The sequence below is a fragment of the Rhinoderma darwinii genome, chromosome 7 (genome assembly GCF_050947455.1).
Source record: "Rhinoderma darwinii isolate aRhiDar2 chromosome 7, aRhiDar2.hap1, whole genome shotgun sequence".
Taxonomy (NCBI): domain Eukaryota; kingdom Metazoa; phylum Chordata; class Amphibia; order Anura; family Rhinodermatidae; genus Rhinoderma; species Rhinoderma darwinii.
Window position 1 is genome coordinate 312,718 of NC_134693.1, and position 18,008 is coordinate 330,725.

The 18,008-nt window shown below is 52.7% G+C and overlaps 1 protein-coding gene across 1 annotated transcript in view; it reads left to right on the plus strand.

The window, feature by feature from the left end:
* The window catches only part of MOB3C (MOB kinase activator 3C), a 63,733-nt gene that overhangs the window by 25,064 nt on the left and 20,661 nt on the right, over positions 1 to 18,008 (plus strand). Inside the window, exon 3 of the mRNA XM_075832049.1 lies at positions 10,886 to 11,088. Within this exon, the coding sequence (XP_075688164.1) occupies positions 10,886 to 11,088 (203 nt within the window). The remainder of the gene's footprint in view (positions 1 to 10,885; positions 11,089 to 18,008) is intronic.

An 18,008-nucleotide genomic window follows, 5' to 3' on the forward strand; every position in this document is an offset into this window, starting at 1 on the left:
GAGCCCTCGGCCGTCAATGTTCTGAACGTTTCTTCTGAGCCCTCGGCCGTCAATGTTCTGAAGGTTTCTTCTGAGCCCTCGGCCGTCAATGTTCTGAATGCTTCTTCTGAGCCCTCGGCCGTCAATGTTATGAACGCTTCTTCTGAGCCCTCGGCCGTCAATGTTATGAAAGTTTCTTCTGAGCCCTCGGCCGTCAATGTTCTGAACGTTTCTTCTGAGCCCTCGGCCGTCTATGTTATGAACGCTTCTTCTGAGCCCTCGGCCGTCAAATTTATGAACGATTCTTCTGAGCCCTCGGCAATCAATGTTCTGAACGCTTCTTCTGAGCCCTCGGCTGTCAATGTTCTGAAGGTTTCTTCTGAGCCCTCGGCCATCAATGTTCTGAACGCTTCTTCTGAGCCCTCGGCCGTCAATGTTCTGAACGCTTCTTCTGAGCCCTCGGCCGTCAATGTTCTGAACGCTTCTTCTGAGCCCTCGGCCGTCAATGTTCTGAACGCTTCTTCTGAGCCCTCGGCCGTCAATGTTCTGAACGCTTCTTCTGAGCCCTCGGCCGTCAATGTTATGAACGCTTCTTCTGAGCCCTCGGCCGTCAATGTTATGAACGCTTCTTCTGAGCCCTCGGCCGTCAATGTTCTGAATGCTTCTTCTGAGCCCTCGGCCGTCAATGTTCTGAACGTTTCTTCTGAGCCGTCGGCCGTCAATGTTCTGAACGCTTCTTCTGAGCCCTCGGCCGTCAATGTTATGAAAGCTTTATCTGAGCCCTCGGCCGTCAATGTTCTGAAAGCTTCATCTGAGCCCTCGGCCGTCAATGTTCCGAACGCTTCTTCTGAGCCCTCGACCGTCAATGTTCTCAATGTTTCTTCTGAGCCCTCGGCCGTCAATTTTCTGAACGCTTCTTCTGAGCCCTCGGCTGTCAATATTCTGAATGCTGCTTCTGAGCCCTCGGCTGTCAATGTTCTGAACGCTCCTTCTGAGCCCTCGGCCGTCAATGTTCTGAATGCTTCTTCTGAGCCCTCGGCCTTCAATGTTCTGAACGCTTCTTCTGAGCCCTCGGCCGTCAATGTTCTGAACGTTTCTTCTGAGCCCTCGGCCGTCAATGTTCTGATCGCTTCTTCTGAGCCCTCGGCTGTCAATATTCTGAATGCTGCTTCTGAGCCCTCTGCCGTCAATGTTCTGAATGCTTCTTCTGAGCCCTCGGCTGTCAATATTCTGAATGCTGCTTCTGAGCCCCTGGCCGTCAATGTTATGAACGCTTCTTCTGATCCCTCGGCCGTCAATGTTCTGAACGCTTCTTCTGAGCCCTCGGCCGTCAATGTTCTGAACGTTTCCTCTGAGCCGTCGGCCGTCAATGCTCTGAACGCTTCTTCTGAGCCCTCGGCCGTCAATGTTCTGAACGCTTCTTCTGAGCCCTCGGCCGTCAAGGTTCTGAACGTTTCTTCTGAGCCGTCGGCCGTCAATGTTATGAACGCTTCTTCTGAGCCCTCGGCCGTCAATGCTCTGAACGCTTCTTCTGAGCCCTCGGCCGTCAATGTTCTGAACGCTTCTTCTGAGCCCTCGGCCGTCAAGGTTCTGAACGTTTCTTCTGAGCCGTCGGCCGTCAATGTTATGAACGCTTCTTCTGAGCCCTCGGCCGGCTTTTATCACATCCAGCGGCCTCTATGTCCCAATTAATGTAAGGACAGTTACCATCCCCCATTATAAGGACCCCATTATTATTTGCTGCCTGTTGTATTTGTTGCAGCATTTAATCCTCAGTCTGTTCCGTGGCCCGGTGGCTTATAACAAACTCCAATTAGCAGTTTACCGTTATTAACCGTTCCATGAATATTTACCCATACAGACTCCACACTGTCACACCTCCCCCAGTTTCCTCATTCAGGACTGATCTTAGGCTGGATTTTACAAACAGATAAACCCCTCCACCTTTTTTATCTTTTCTAGAATCCTTTGTACCCCCCACATTTGTTACCAGCGCCGCTTTCATCAGGCCAGGTCTCCGTTGTGTCCACTACATCATAATCCATGTCGGTCATTAGAATCTCCAACTCCTCTATTTTACTTGCAATTCTCCAGCTTACATTTCATTTTACCGACACCTTTAATATTCTTAGGTCCGTGTTTATTCCTAGACAACTCCCTATTCGGCTTTCTAACTCCAGCCCCCACTAAATCCCCATTATCCCCTTCTGTATCCCACTCCCTATGTGCTCTATCTAACCCCGCTTGCGTATCCCCAGCCTCCATCCCCCCCAGATCCTGGTTTATAAGCTTCTCCAGCCGTGTGACTATTCTTTCCCCCAGCACCGCTGCCCCCTCCCTATTTAGATGCAGCCCGTCCCTACCATAGAGCCTGTAGCCGACAGAGAAGTCACCCTTCCTTCCCGCACCAATTTCTAAGCCACTTGTTTAACTACCTAATCTCCCATGGTCTTTGTAGTCTTGCTCTGAAAACTCCACCCCCGAGGTCCTGGACTTCAGCTTCTCTCCTTCCCTAATATCATTTTTAAGGACCTTCCATCTCTCACTGACTTTGTCATTGCTATTGATAATGTACCATGACCCCGGGTCTTCCCCACCCACCAATCTGTCTATTGGATCCGCAATATGCCGAACCCGAGCACCCGGTAGGCAACACACTGTTCTGCACTCACTGTCACCGCGACAGATGACCCTATCTGTCCGCCTAATAATAGAATCCCCCACCACCACCAGCATCTGTCTGACCTTTGCTGCACTACAACTCCCAACCTCCCTACAGCAGTCCTTGTCCTGGTTGCTAGGAGCAGCTGCCGTGACTGGACTTGCATCCCTAATATCAGCCAAACAGGCATATTTACTGGGTTGTGCCAGCTCAGGACTAGCCTCCCTGGCACTTTTTCCCCTAACCCTTCCTCTGTTAGCCAGCTACTAATCTCTGGATATTTCTGGATATAGTCACACAGTGCCCCCATATAGTGACACAGTGCCCCCATATAGTGACACAGTGCCCCCATATAGTGACACAGGGCCCTCCATATAGTGACACAGGGCCCCCATATAGTAACAGTGCCAGCCCCCATATAGTGCCACACACCCTTGCAGATAGCACCCCCACTCTCCCTTGTAGATCACTCCCCCACATGTAGATCACGCTCCCACCCCCCTTTTAGATCGCACCCTCACATGTAGATCACACACCCACTCCCCCTTGTAGATCACAGCACCCCCGCTGTAGCTGCCACTAGGGGCTGAATCTCCGGCCAGAGGTTGCCGACACTTTGACCAGGGATACAGCTCCTAGTGGGAGCTACAGTGGCGCTATCTACAAGAGGGGGTGCTGTGATCTACAAGAGGGGGTGCTGTGATCTACAAGAGGGGGGTGCTGTGATCTATAAGAGGGGGTGCTGTGATCTATAAGAGGGGGGTGCTGTGATCTACAAGAGGGGGTGCTGTGATCTACAAGAGGGGGGTGCTGTGATCTACAAGAGGGGGTGCTGTGATCTACAAGGGGGGGGTGCTATCTGCAGGGTGGTGTGGCTGTGTACTAGGAGTCTCTGCTTCCCCACGGAGCTGCTATTCCGTGCTGTATCATTTTGTTCACTACAGAACAGCAGCTCCGTGGGGAAGCAGAGACAGAATGTGGCGGTTCAGGCAGTGACGAGGCGGCGGGGCAGAGCTTCCTCCTGCAGCACGGCGCCACAGAAAAAATCTATTTAACGATTCTGTTAAAAAACAGAATCGTCAGAGGCCTTGAGGACGAATTAATCACCCAGCCCTAACAAGAAGTTAAGATATATTTTTGCATCTTTGGCGAGTATAAGGAGGGTATATAACGTTTTTAACCACTCGAACGGCATCGGGAAACACAGTCCAACCTGTCGTCTTCTAGACGTTTCTGCTCAGTCCACAAGTAATAGACAATCCACAGTCCAGAGGTGTCGGGTGCAGTTGTTCTGGTCCTTGTAGTTCCACAAAGCTCTGCAGTGTCTCCCGATGTTCGAGCTCCAGGCAGGATAAATCCTATGACTCGCCCGGGCGAGTTTGTTTGACGACGTGCTGCTATTGATTTTATTTGGATCACCCATGCTTTTATTCTTCTATTTTCTGTAAGTAAGGAATAAATATTGCGTATAGCAAAAAAAACTAGAGGGTGTTGCACTATTTCTCCTTTTCTTTTTGGGGTCATAGGGTTTATCCTGCCTGGAGGTCGAACATCGGGAGACGGTGCAGAGCTCCGTGGAACTACAAGGACCAGAACAACTGCACACAACTGAGCAGAAACGTCTATAAGACGACAGGTTGGACTGTGTTTCTCGGTGCCGTTCGAGCGGTGAAAAACTTTATATACTTTTTGTTTTATTTCAAGATGTTTGGATTTCACCAGGTTTTTGCCTGCTCCGGCCTGAAGGATATTCATTTGTGTCACTAGAGCCAGGATTTACTGATCTAGTTCACGAGTATAAGGAGGGGGCTGTTATCCTGGAGAGGACAACAATATTACAATCTCTAAACACATCACTCTATGACTAAATATATATATATATATACACACACATGTAGACAGTTCTGTGCTATAGTTATAGGCAGTTGTGGAAAAATCCTGCAAAGTAAGAATGCTTTTAAAAATAGAAATGCTAATAGCTTTTTTTAATTAATTAACAAAATGCAAAGTGAATGAACAGAAGAGAAATCTAAATCCAGTCAATATTTTGTGTGACCACCTTTTGCCATCAAAACAGCATAAATTCTTCTAGGTACTTACACAAAGTCAAGGATTTTGTTGGATTATATTATAGTCTGGTGTGTGTGATTAACCAATGCTACCAAACAGGTGATAATGATCATCATCTTCATATGTCGGTGGAAACACAGGCATTAACTGTAATAGAAACAGCTGTGTAGGAGGCTTAAAACTGGGTGAGGAACAGCCAAACTCTGCTACAAGGTGAGGTTGTGGAAGACAGTTTCATGTCACAGGTCCAACATGGCAACACTGGTCACAGCAACAAGACACAAGGTACTTATACTGAATCACAAAAGTCTCTCACAGGCAAAGATTTTGAAGCAGACTGGGGTTTCAAGATGTGCTGTTAAAGCTATTTTGAAGTAGAACAAAGATGCAGTGGTCGGCCAAGGAAACTTAGTTCAGCAGATCAAAGACACATCATGTTACTTCCCTTTGAAATTGGAAGACGTCCAGCAGTGCAATCAGCTCAAAACTGGCAGAAGCCAGTGGGACCCAGGTACACCCATCTACTGTTTCGGGAAGTCTGGCCAGATGTGGTCTTCATGGAAGAATTGCGGCCAAAAAGCAATACCTTCGACGTGGAAACAAGTCCAAGCAACTCAACTATGCACGAAAACATAAGAACTGGGTGCAGAAAAATGGCAGCAGGTTCTCTGGACTGAGGAGTCATAATGTGAAATGCTGGCACTGGACAGCTGGGAGCAGGCTGGTGCTGGACAGATGGGAGCAGGCTGGGGCTGGACAGCTGGGAGCAGTCTGGCGCTGGATAGCTGGGAGCAGGCTGGTCTACTGCAGGCAGGCTGGAGCTGGGTGCAGGCTGGCGCTGGACAGCTGGGAGCAGGCTGGCGATGGACAGCTTAGAGCAGGCTGGTGCTGGACAGCTGGTAGCAGGCTGGCGCTGGACAGCTGAGAGCAAGCTGGCGCTGGACAGCTGGGAGCAGGCTGGCGCTGGACAGCTTGGAGCAGGCTGGCGCTGGACAGCTGGGAGCAGGCTGGCGCTGGAAAGCTGGGAGCAGGCTGGCGCTGGACAGCTGAGAGCAGGCTGGTGCTGGACAGCTGGGAGCAGGCTGGTGCTGGACAGCTGGGAGCAGGCTGGTATACTGTAGGCAGGCTGGTGCTGGACAGCTGGGTGCAGGCTGGCGCTGGACAACTGGGAGCAGGCTGGCGCTGGACAGCTGGGAGCAGGCTGGTGCTGGACAGCTGGGAGCAGGCTGGCGCTGGACAGCTGGGAGCAGGCTGGTTCTGGACAGATGGGAGCAGGCTGGTGCTGGACATCTGGGAGCAGGCTGGCGCTGGATAGCTGGGAGCAGGCTGGTCTACTGTAGGCAGGCTGGTGCTGGACAGCTGGGTGCAGGCTGGCGCTGGACAGCTGGGAGCAGGCTGGCGCTGGACAGCTGGGAGCAGGCTGGCGCTGGACAGCTGGGAGCAGGCTGGTGCTGGACAGCTGGGAGCAGGCTGGTGCTGGACAGCTGAGAGCAGGCTGGCGCTGGACAGCTGGGAGCAGGCTGGCGCTGGACAGCTTAGAGCAGACTGGTGCTGGACAGCTTGGAGCAGGCTGGTGCTGGACAGCTTGGAGCAGGCTGGTGCTGGACAGCTGGGAGCTTGCTGGTGCTGGACAGCTGGGAGCTTGCTGGTGCTGGACACCTGGGAGCAGGCTGGTCTACTGTAGGCAGGCTGGTGCTGGACAGCTGGGTGCAGGCTGGCGCTGGACAGCTGGGAGCAGGCTGGCGCTGGACAGCTGGGAGCAGGCTGGTGCTGGACAGCTGGGAGCAGGCTGGCACTGGACAGCTGGGAGCAGGCTGGTGCTGGACAGATGGGAGCAGGCTGGTGCTGGACAGTTGGGAGCAGGCTGGTGCTTGACAGCTGGGAGCAGGCTGGTATACTGTAGGCAGGCTGGTGCTGGACAGCTGGGTGCAGGCTGGCGCTGGACAGCTGGGAGCAGGCTGGCGCTGGACAGCTGGGAGCAGGCTGGTGCTGGACAGCTGGGAGCAGGCTGGCGCTGGACAGCTGGGTGCAGGCTGGTTCTGGACAGATGGGAGCAGGCTGGTGCTGGACAGCTGGGAGCAGGCTGGCGCTGGATAGCTGGGAGCAGGCTGGTCTACTGTAGGCAGGCTGGTGCTGGACAGCTGGGTGCAGGCTGGCGCTGGACAGCTGGGAGCAGGCTGGCGCTGGACAGCTGGGAGCAGGCTGGCGCTGGACAGCTGGGAGCAGGCTGGCACTGGACAGCTGGGAGCAGGCTGGTGCTGGACAGATGGGAGCAGGCTGGTGCTGGACAGCTGGGAGCAGGCTGGTGCTTGACAGCTGGGAGCAGGCTGGTATACTGTAGGCAGGCTGGTGCTGGACAGCTGGGTGCAGGCTGGCGCTGGACAGCTGGGAGCAGGCTGGCGCTGGACAGCTGGGAGCAGGCTGGTGCTGGACAGCTGGGAGCAGGCTGGCGCTGGACAGCTGGGTGCAGGCTGGTTCTGGACAGATGGGAGCAGGCTGGCGCTGGATAGCTGGGAGCAGGCTGGTCTACTGTAGGCAGGCTGGTGCTGGACAGCTGGGTGCAGGCTGGCGCTGGACAGCTGGGAGCAGGCTGGCGCTGGACAGCTGGGAGCAGGCTGGTGCTGGACAGCTGGGGGCAGGCTGGTGCTGGACAGCTGAGAGCAGGCTGGCGCTGGACAGCTGAGAGCAGGCTGGCGCTGGACAGCTTAGAGCAGGCTGGTGCTGGACAGCTGGGAGCAGGCTGGTGCTGGACAGCTGGGAGCAGGCTGGTGTTGGACAGCTGAGAGCAGGCTGGCGCTGGACAGCTGGGAGCAGGCTGGCGCTGGACAGCTTAGAGCAGACTGGTGCTGGACAGCTTGGAGCAGGCTGGTGCTGGACAGCTTGGAGCAGGCTGGTGCTGGACAGCTGGGAGCTTGCTGGTGCTGGACACCTGGGAGCAGGCTGGTCTACTGTAGGCAGGCTGGTGCTGGACAGCTGGGTGCAGGCTGGCGCTGGACAGCTGGGAGCAGGCTGAGCTGGACAGCTGGGAGCAGGCTGGTGCTGGACAGCTGGGAGCAGGCTGGCACTGGACAGATGGGAGCAGGCTGGTGCTGGACAGCTGGGAGCAGGCTGGTGCTGGACAGCTGGGAGCAGGCTGGTGCTTGACAGCTGGGAGCAGGCTGGTATACTGTAGGCAGGCTGGTGCTGGACAGCTGGGTGCAGGCTGGCACCGGACAGCTTGGAGCAGGCTGGCGCCGGACAGCTGGGAGCAGGCTGGTGCTGGACAGCTGGGAGCAAGCTGGCGCTGGACAGCTGGGTGCAGGCTGGTTCTGGACAGATGGGAGCAGGCTGGTGCTGGACAGCTGGGAGCAGGCTGGCGCTGGATAGCTGGGAGCAGGCTGGTCTACTGTAGGCAGGCTGGTGCTGGACAGCTGGGTGCAGGCTGGCACTGGACAGCTGGGAGCAGGCTGGCGCTGGACAGCTGGGAGCAGGCTGGAGCTGGACAGCTGGGAGCAGGCTGGCGCTGGACAGCTGAGAGCAGGCTGGTGTTGGACAGCTGAGAGCAGGCTGGCGCTGGACAGCTGGGAGCAGGCTGGCGCTGGACAGCTTAGAGCAGACTGGTGCTGGACAGCTTGGAGCAGGCTGGTGCTGGACAGCTTGGAGCAGGCTGGTGCTGGACAGCTGGGAGCTTGCTGGTGCTGGACACCTGGGAGCAGGCTGGTCTACTGTAGGCAGGCTGGTGCTGGACAGCTGGGTGCAGGCTGGCGCTGGACAGCTGGGAGCAGGCTGGCGCTGGACAGCTGGGAGCAGGCTGGCGCTGGACAGCTGGGAGCAGGCTGGCACTGGACAGCTGGGAGCAGGCTGGTGCTGGACAGATGGGAGCAGGCTGGTGCTGGACAGCTGGGAGCAGGCTGGTGCTTGACAGCTGGGAGCAGGCTGGTATACTGTAGGCAGGCTGGTGCTGGACAGCTGGGAGCAGGCTGGCGCTGGACAGCTGGGAGCAGGCTGGCGCTGGACAGCTGGGAGCAGGCTGGTGCTGGACAGCTGGGAGCAGGCTGGCGCTGGACAGCTGAGAGCAGGCTGGCGCTGGACAGCTGAGAGCAGGCTGGCGCTGGACAGCTTAGAGCAGGCTGGTGCTGGACAGCTGGGAGGAGGCTGGCGCTGGACAGCTGAGAGCAGGCTGGCGCTGGACAGCTTAGAGCAGGCTGGTGCTGGACAGCTGAGAGCAGGTTGGTGCTGGACAGCTGGGAGCATGCTGGTCTACTGTAGGCAGGCTGGTGCCGGATACCTGGGACAAGGACTGGTCACAGGTATATTATGAAAGACCCAGTAGCTGGCAGGTCAAAAACTTCAATAGAAAGGACTAGGGTGCCTGAGGCACAAGAAAACCCATTTTCCCAGCTACCAACAAAATTGTAGTAATATTTATCTTTTATTGTTATATTTCTAAAAAGTCCAGGAGGGACACGGAGCACACACAGTTAAAATTAGCTAGAGACCAACGGCAAAGCACTCTGTGAGATAACTGCCGTACAAGGCAGAATTCGGTGGATAAATCCTGTCTTAGACAGGAACGCTAAGTCAGCAGCTGCAGACTGCCTGACAGTGCACGTAGCACAGTATAGCAATGTATTAGAGATGGAAGCCGGTGGATCATAGCGGTTAAAATTATAAGTATAGCCCCCCCGACATGTTTCGTTGTCAACACACCGTCCTCAGGGGATAACAACGGGGCTACAGTCTGCAGCTGCTGACTTAGGTTCCTGTCTAAGGATTTATCCACCGAATTCTGCCTTGTACGGCAGTTATCTCACAGAGTGCTTTGCCGTTGGTCTCTAGCTAATTTTAACTGTGTGTGCTCCGTGTCCCTCCTGGACTTTTTAGAAATATAACAATAAAAGATAAATATTACTACAATTTTGTTGGTAGCTGGGAAAATGGGTTTTCTTGTGCCTCAGGCACCCTAGTCCTTTCTATTGAAGGACTGGTCACAGACACTGGACTCAGGATACAGGAGTGGTCAAGTACACAGGTTTCAGGGTACAGAATACGGAACCTTCACAGACTAATGCCTGTTGCACACGACCGATGTGTCTTCACGGACCCATTCTCTTTAGCTGGTGAATTGGGTCCGTGATAACTTACCCGATTCTCCCATCCGCGGAAAGATAGGACATTTCCTATCTTTTCACGGAACACTGACGCAACTCGGCCGACGCACACTGTTATGTGCATGAGGCATAACTTTGGGTTACAAATAACCTTGCTCAGGCACTGAGGAAGTGGGCAGAGTTCCTTAAATAGTCCAGGGTGTGCTGGGATAGGCTGGGGGAGGAGGAGAGAGCAGAGCTCACCAGCGTCCCTGGGCAGGGAGACGCCGGTGATGAAGATAAGAAAGCTGGCATCCGCTGGGGTTAGTGAGAGCCGCGGCCGCTGGCGCTTCAGTGCGATAAACTGTACAGAATAATATCTATAGTAGTTTCATTTTACACTTTACAAAGAGGGGCCATTTCTAGACTGAATCGCTGCATATAAATACAGAAATCATGGAGGAAGAGCATGGGTCCAAATATAAAGCGTTCTTCCAGGGCTACAAGTAGACAACAGGTTCATTATATGATACTAAAGCAATAAACTGTACAGGAATAGAGAAGCCGCTTCATTCCATTACATATAAGAAAATTCTTATTTAGCCGCCATCACATAACAGCCCAGAAGGGGCGCACACATCCGGCTTGCGGCCACCTCCTTGGCCATTGGAATTTGCTCAGTAATTCTTGCTTCTGTTGTAACCTATTATTGGCTCCTTTTCTTTCCCTCTTTTGGGTTTTCTTACTTGAACCAGAGAGTTCTCCTCTTATCATCGTGTGGACGCTTGTCGTCTTCATCCTCCCTCTTTCCACCCTATGGTGACTTGTAGCATCCAGTGGTCACTCATGTGAACTGACCATCTCATTCTTCTCTCCTCATCCTCTCGACTACACAGATAAGCGCTCTAGGACGTTGTGCTCCTAGTAATCGCAATTACAACCACTCAAAAAAACCTACCCCTTGGATGATGTACGCCATGTGTCTTTTTTCTCTTTCCTAAATGTCGTCATCCTCTGGACACTTGTCTCGACTATATTATTAACCCCTCTAAGTTTTGTACTGTCTTGGTTCTGTTTCTCTTACCATTTTGTGTTCATATTGCAGGCATACCATTCCCAAAAAACTTCCAGCAAGTCTGCACCAAGATCCTGACACGGTTATTCCGGGTCTTTGTCCATGTGTACATCCATCATTTTGATGGGATCCTCAGTGTGGGAGCAGAGGCTCATGTCAATACCTGCTACAAGCATTTCTACTACTTCATTACAGAGTTCAGCCTGGTGGATCATCGAGAACTTGAGCCGTTGGTAAGAGACAGTGTGTGAGTCTGAGATATTGGGGTGCACTGAATTCCCTGGGGAGACTTTCATTAGAATAACCGTAAATATACCAGGATATATCCCATGCATGGGACTAACCTACACCTTCACTTATATTACAACCTCGACTGAAATATTGCCTTGTATTCCATACTCTGGGGACACATGCATCTCTTGCTGTGTTATACATCTCCAGTTACATTAGATTAATGGCTGAATACTGGGGTGTATACCAAACACCAGAGACAAATATTAGGACACTTCTCACCTGAACACACCTGTAGATATTTGAGATTTATTGTCCCAATTATTAGGTCAATAAATAAAAGTCCCGATGATGTATGTGATAGTGGAGAGTGGAGGAGAACATTTGAGAAGTATGAAAATCTGAACTATCAATAGGGCTGGGACTAAAACTGGATTGTGCCACGCAGGCAACAAGTTGTACCACCACATGTAAACTTTTTCAGTGGTCAGAATAGTTGTAGCGCCCATGGCCTGGACGCCGCAGCCATGGATCCGTGAGCGCTGGTCCCCATCTCTTTCCTAGGAGACGCCAGCGCTCACTTCCGCTCTGGGCTGCTGTGTCCCGTAGGGTACACACGCACTCTCGTGCCCGCTCTTAAAGGGCCAGTGTGCGCGCCTGTAAAACAATCATCATTATCAACCACATGATTTCCTGGTCTATAAGAAGGCCCCAGCCCTTCTGATCCTTGCCTGAGCGTTGTTAGTAATTCCCAAGTCTGTCTTGCAAATGGTCCCTTAGTGTTTCCCATTCCAGTTGTTACCCGTGCCTTGTTACCCGTTCCTGTATCCCGTGCTGTGTTCTTGTTCCTGTGCCTACTAGTTGGAGTCGTGTCTACGGCATCTGTGTCATCCGCCACGTCCTGTGTCATCTGCCGCGTCCAGAGGGATTCACCACTTCTGGCGCAACCTGCGGCATCTGTGTCATCTGCCACGTCCTGAGGGATTCACCACGTTTGGCACAACCTGCGGCACCTGCTGTCATCCGCCACGTCTGGCATTACCTGCTGCACCCACCTTCATCCGTGCCAGAGCTGCGGCCACTGTCTGGACTATCCAGGTACCATTGTGCTGGACTTTGTATTTCTGGGGTTCCTGTTGTTTGTCCAGCTGCCTCCCTGCTACGGCGATGCGGCCTAGTGGGTCCACATAAACACAAACCGTTACAGTACGCTCAGGCCATGGACCCCGCTGGTCAACCTGAGACCTTGATGACACAAGCCATGCTGGCCGAGATGAAGGATCTTCAGTCACGGCAAGACCAACTCCTCCTGTCGGTGAACGCCATTGATCATCGGCTGCTTGCTCCAACCATAGTCGTCACCGCACCCATTCCTGCTGTTCCTCCTGCTACAATTCCTGTCTGTACTAGTGCCGACCCCCTGTGCTTCCTGTCGCTACCTCCACGCTAAGACAGAGACACGAGTTGCTGCAGGGGATTTTTGAATCAGTGCCTGATCCACTTCAGACTTCATGCCAGGTCCTTCTTACAGACCTTCCGCTCGATTTTTGAGGAACCTGGGAGAGTTTCTTCGGCTGCTGCATCTCTACTGATCCTACACCAGGGAGACCTCTCCGTGGGCGAGTATGCCATTCAGTTCCATATCCTGGCTGCTGAGTTAACCTGGAACAACGAGGCTTTAGTGGCCACATTCTGGCAGGGACTGTCTTCGGGGATAAAGGACGTGCTGGCTGCTCGTGATCTGCCATCTACCCTGGACGATCTTATCCTACTCGCCTCCCGGGTTGACCTGAGGATCCGGGAGCGTTCCCAAGAGGTTCTCCGGGAGAGAGAACTTCCTAGGCTGGATTCTACTTTCCAGCAATCCTCCTCAGTCGTCCTACCAGAGGATCCTATGCAGAGTAACCATGTCAAATTGTCTATCCAGGAGAGACAAAGCAGACGCACTTCTGGACTTTGTCTGTATTGCGGCCTCGGAGGCCATATTGTGCGTCTGTGTCCCCAGAGGCCAGAGAGACTCCATTGCCTAGGATTGGTTGGAGAGACAAACCCTAGATGGAACGATACCTAATAGAGCATTCTGTTCCAAGCTGACTATTCCTGTGACCCTAGTATCCGGCGACAGGACGTATCGGGTTTCTGCCTATCTTGACTCTGGTTCTGCTGCCAACTTCATCCATAAAGAGCTTGTGGATCATCTTCAGCTGCCCACAGTCCCCCTGGAGACATCTTTGGCTGTTGCTTCAGTTAATGGACTGCCTCTGCCTGATCCCATCGTTTCTAAAACCAAGCCGTTGAAGCTCCAGGTTGGGGTCCTTCATTCTGAACTGATTTCTTTCCTTGTGTTGCCCAAGGCCATCAATCCTGTTCTGCTGGGCCTGCCTTGGCTTCGGCTGGAAGTCTGGAGAGATTCTCCAATGAGCCTTGGTCGTTGTCTGTTGCAGATCCATCCTGTCAAGCCTCCTCTGCCTCAGTCATTGGCGGGACTGGTCCCCCAGTTTGCAGATGTTTTAAGCAAAAGGGAGGCTGAGATGCTGCCTCCACATCGGACTTATGACTGCTCCATTGAACTGGTTCCTAAAGCCTCTCTCCCCCGTGGCCGAGTATATCCTCTCTCCTTGCCTGAGTCTCTATCCATGTCGGCCTATATTAAGGAGAATCTGGAGAGGGGTTTCATACTAAAGTCGTCCTCCCCGGCCGGGGCTGGATTCTTCTTCGTTAAAAAGCAGGACGGATCCCTTCGACCCTGCATTGACTACCGTGGTCTCAACCAGATCACGGTCAAGAACAAATATCCGTTGCTACTTATTTCTGAGCTGTTTGATCGCATAAGAGGAGCTAAAAAAAAATTCTAAGCTAGACCCGCGGGGGGCTTATAAGCTAGTCCGTATTCGCCGGGGTGACGAATGGAAGACGGCATTTAACAGCCGGGACGGGCACTACGAATACCTAGTGATGCCCTTCGGACTGTGTAACGCTCCCGCAGTGTTTCAGGAGTTTGTTAGTGATATCTTCCAAGACCTACTCTATGTCTGTGTTGTTGTTTATCTCGATGATATTTTGATTTTCTCCCCAGATCCGACGACTCATCGGAGGCATGTCCGTCAGGTTCTACTACGATTAAGAAAGAATAATTTATACGCCAAGCTGGAGAAGTGCGTCTTTGAGAAGAGTTCTCTGCCCTTCCTGGGCTACATCATCTCGGATCAAGGTCTCAAGATGGATCCTGAGAAAGTGAGAGCTGTCCTGGAGTGGCCACGTCCTCAAGGCTTAAGGGCCATACTGCGATTCCTGGGATTCGCCAATTTCTACCGACAGTTTATTCCAAACGTCTCATCTCTGACGGCTCCCATCTCTACCCTTACCAAGAAGGGTGTGAACGCCAAGGTGTGGACTCCAGAGGCAGAATCTGCATTTATTAGCCTCAAGAAAGCCTTCACTTCAGCCTCGATCCTCCATCTTCCTGACGTGTCTTGGCAGTTCTCATTGGAGGTGGAAGCTTCCTCTATTGGTGCAAGTGTACTTCTGTCCCAGAGGAGCTCCAAAGGGAAGGCAGTAGTATGTGGCTACTACTCAAGACTTTTTTCTTCTGCTGAGCCCAATTACTCCATTGGAGATCGGGAGCTACTGGCCATCAAGTTGGCTCTGGAGGAGTGGAGACATCTGCTGGAGGGCGCATCTCACCCCATCCTGTTCTACACCGACCACAAGAACCTCACCTACCTTCAGTCTGCTCAACGACTAAATCCCCGTCAAGCCAGGTGGTCACTGTTCTTCACCCGTTTCCAATTTGTGCTCCAATACCATCCCATTGACAAGAATGTGAGTGCCGATGCCCTGTCCAGATCGTTTGAGACGGAAGACTTGGTGGAGTCCCTTCAGACTATCATAGACGCGTCCTGCATTGTCACCGCCAATCCTCTGCAGCTTAGAAATATCCCTCCGGGGAGCACTTTTGTTCGGTTGACAGACAGGAGAAGAATTTTCTGCTGGGGACACAGTTCTAAACTGGCTGGGCACATTGGTGTCCGAAAACCCGAGACCTAATTGCTCGTCACTTTTGGTGGCCCACGCTACCTAAGGATGTTCTGGACTTTGTCTCTGCTTGCACGGTGTGTGCTTCTAACAAAGTTTCTCACTCCAAGCCTGCCGCCTGCTTCAACCCCTGCCTGTACCCAGTGCCCCCTGGCAGCACATTGCGATGGACTTTGTCACAGACCTTCCCCCCTCAGCAGGATGCAACACTGTCTGGGTGGTGGTGGACCGGTTCTCTAAGATGGCACATTTTATCCCGCTGACCGGCCTACCTTCTGCTCCCCGACTGGCGAATCTCTTCGTTCTACACATCTTTCGCTTGCATGGCTTGCCTCTTCACATTGTGTCCGACCGGGGGGTTCAATTTACCTCAAAGTTCTGGAAAGCCCTCTGTAAACTCCTGGATGTGAGATTGGACTTTTCCTCTGCCTATCGCCCCCAGTCCAATGGGAAAGTGGAGAGGATCAACCAGATCATGGATAATTATCTCCGCCACTTCATCTCTTCACAGCATGATAACTGGGTACAGCTTCTTCCATGGGCCGAGTTTTCATACAACAACCACACAAGTGAGTCCACCACCTCCACTCCGTTTCACATTGTGTACAGTCAACATCCTAGAGTCCCTCTCCCAGTATCGACCACATCTCAGGTACCCGCTGCTGACTCTGCATATGGGGACTTTCTGCAAATCTGGCAACAGACCCGGTCCTCTATTTTGCAGGCGGTAGATCGCATGAAGTGAAAAGCGGATACAAAGAGAAGAGAGCCGCCTCAGTATCTTCCGGGGACTAAAGTCTGGCTGTCCTCTCGAAACGTTCGCTTGAGGGTGCCTTCATACAAGTTTGCTCCCAGGTTCTCGGTCCTTTCGAGATTCTGCAACAAATAAACCCTGTGTCCTATAAGCTGCGGCTGCCTCCTACCCTCAGAATCCCTAACTCCTTTCATGTGTCCCTCCTGAAACCAATGGTCCTGAACCGCTACAGCAAGACTTCTAGTTCCACAGTTGCTCCCAGCGGTTCTTCTGATATATTCGAGGTGAGGGAAATCCTGGACTGCAAGCGGGTAGGAGGAAGGACTTTCTATTTGGTGGACTGGAGAGGGTTTGGCCCCAAGGAGAGGTCCTGGGAGCCGGAGGAGAACCTCAGTGCTCCTGCTCTCCTTAAGAAATTCCTCTCTCACTCTGGCCCCAAGAAGAGGGGGCATAAGAGGGGGGATACTGTAGCGTCCATGGCCACGGGCCGTCGGGTTTACTTACCTCCCGACGCCCGCAGCCATGTATACGTGAGTGCTGGTCCCCATCTCCTTCCTAGGAGACGCCAGTGCTCACTCCCGCTCCATTCTGCTGTGTCCCGTAGGGTGCGCACGCACGCTCGTGCCCGCTCTTAAAGTGCCAGCGCGCGCACCTGTAAAACAATCATCATTATCAACCACATGATTTCCTGGTCTATAAGAAGGCCCCAGCCCCTCTGATCCTTGCCTGAGCGTTGTTAGTTATTCCCAAGTCTGTCTTGCAAATGGTCCCTAGTGTTTCCCATTTCAGTTGTTACCCGTGCCCTGTTACCCGTTAGTGTATCCCGTGCCTACTAGTTGGAGTCCTGTCTACTTCACCTGCTGTTGCTTTGCCACGTACAGAGGGATTTGCCACGTCTAGTGCAACCTACGGCACCTGTATCATCTGCCACATCCTGAGGGATTCACCACGTCTGGCGCAACCTGCGGCACCTGCTATCATCCACCACATCTGGCGTTACCTGCTGCACCCACCTCCATCCGTGCCAGAGCTGCGGCCACTGTCTGGACTATCCAGGTACCCTTGTGCGGAACTTTGTATTTCTGGGGTTCCTGTTGTTTTGCCAGCTGCCTCCCCGCTATGGAGGTACGGTCTAGTGGGTCCGCATAGCCACACACCGTGACAATAGTTAAGGGGGAGTCCATCAGATTGTGGTCAATTATAAATGTGTCTTTTTGGAAGTGCTGCCTCCCTGTCTATTTTTCGATTGCCAAGTATTGAGGACCGTGGACCTGGTCCTATTGAGGTGTGCACCCACTTGTGGTCCGGTACTGTGGAATTTTTCTTGTTTGTACAATTATAAAGAAAAACGCTCTGTGTCGAAACCCTCTTTTCACAATCACAATAATTAGATCTTTGCGAAATTGCCTTCAAAACAACCTGAACCTGTCAATGAGGTCTCTCCCCAAAATGGCTGGGGACTGTCCTATGACCACGGCACTCTCCCTGTAGTTATACAGTTAGGTGCAGAATTATTTGGGCAGTGACACAATCTCCATGGTTCGGGTTTTGCTGCCTCCACATTGGATTTGATGTAAAACATCTGAGATACAATTGAAGTTTAGATTTTCAGGTTTAATTCTTGGGGTTGAAGAGAAATCTCCTGTGAAACGTTTAGGAATTGCCGCCATTTTTCTACACCGACCGCCTCAATCCAGGGGCTCAAAAGTAATTGGAGAAATGGACATTCCCAGAAATAAAATGTTTTTTTAATACTTTGTGTAGAATCCTGTGCAGCAATGACGGCCGGAAGTCTGGACCCCGGGACATCACCACACGCCGGTTTCCTCCTTTGCCGTTACTGCAGCGTCTTCACTTGTCGCTTGTTTGTGGCTTTTTCTGCCTTAAGTTTTGTCTTCAGCAGGTGAATTGCTGGATCGGGGTGTAATGCTGGATCGGGGTGAAATGCTGGATCAGGGTGAAATGCTGGCTCGGGGTGAGATGCTGGATCGGGGTAAGATGCTGGATCGGGGTGAGATGCTGGATCGGGGTGAGATCTGGTGTCTCGGCCATTGCAGAATATTCCACCTCTTTCCTTATAAACTCCTGGGCGACTTTCGCAGGATGTTTTGGCTCATGGTCCATCTGTCCTGT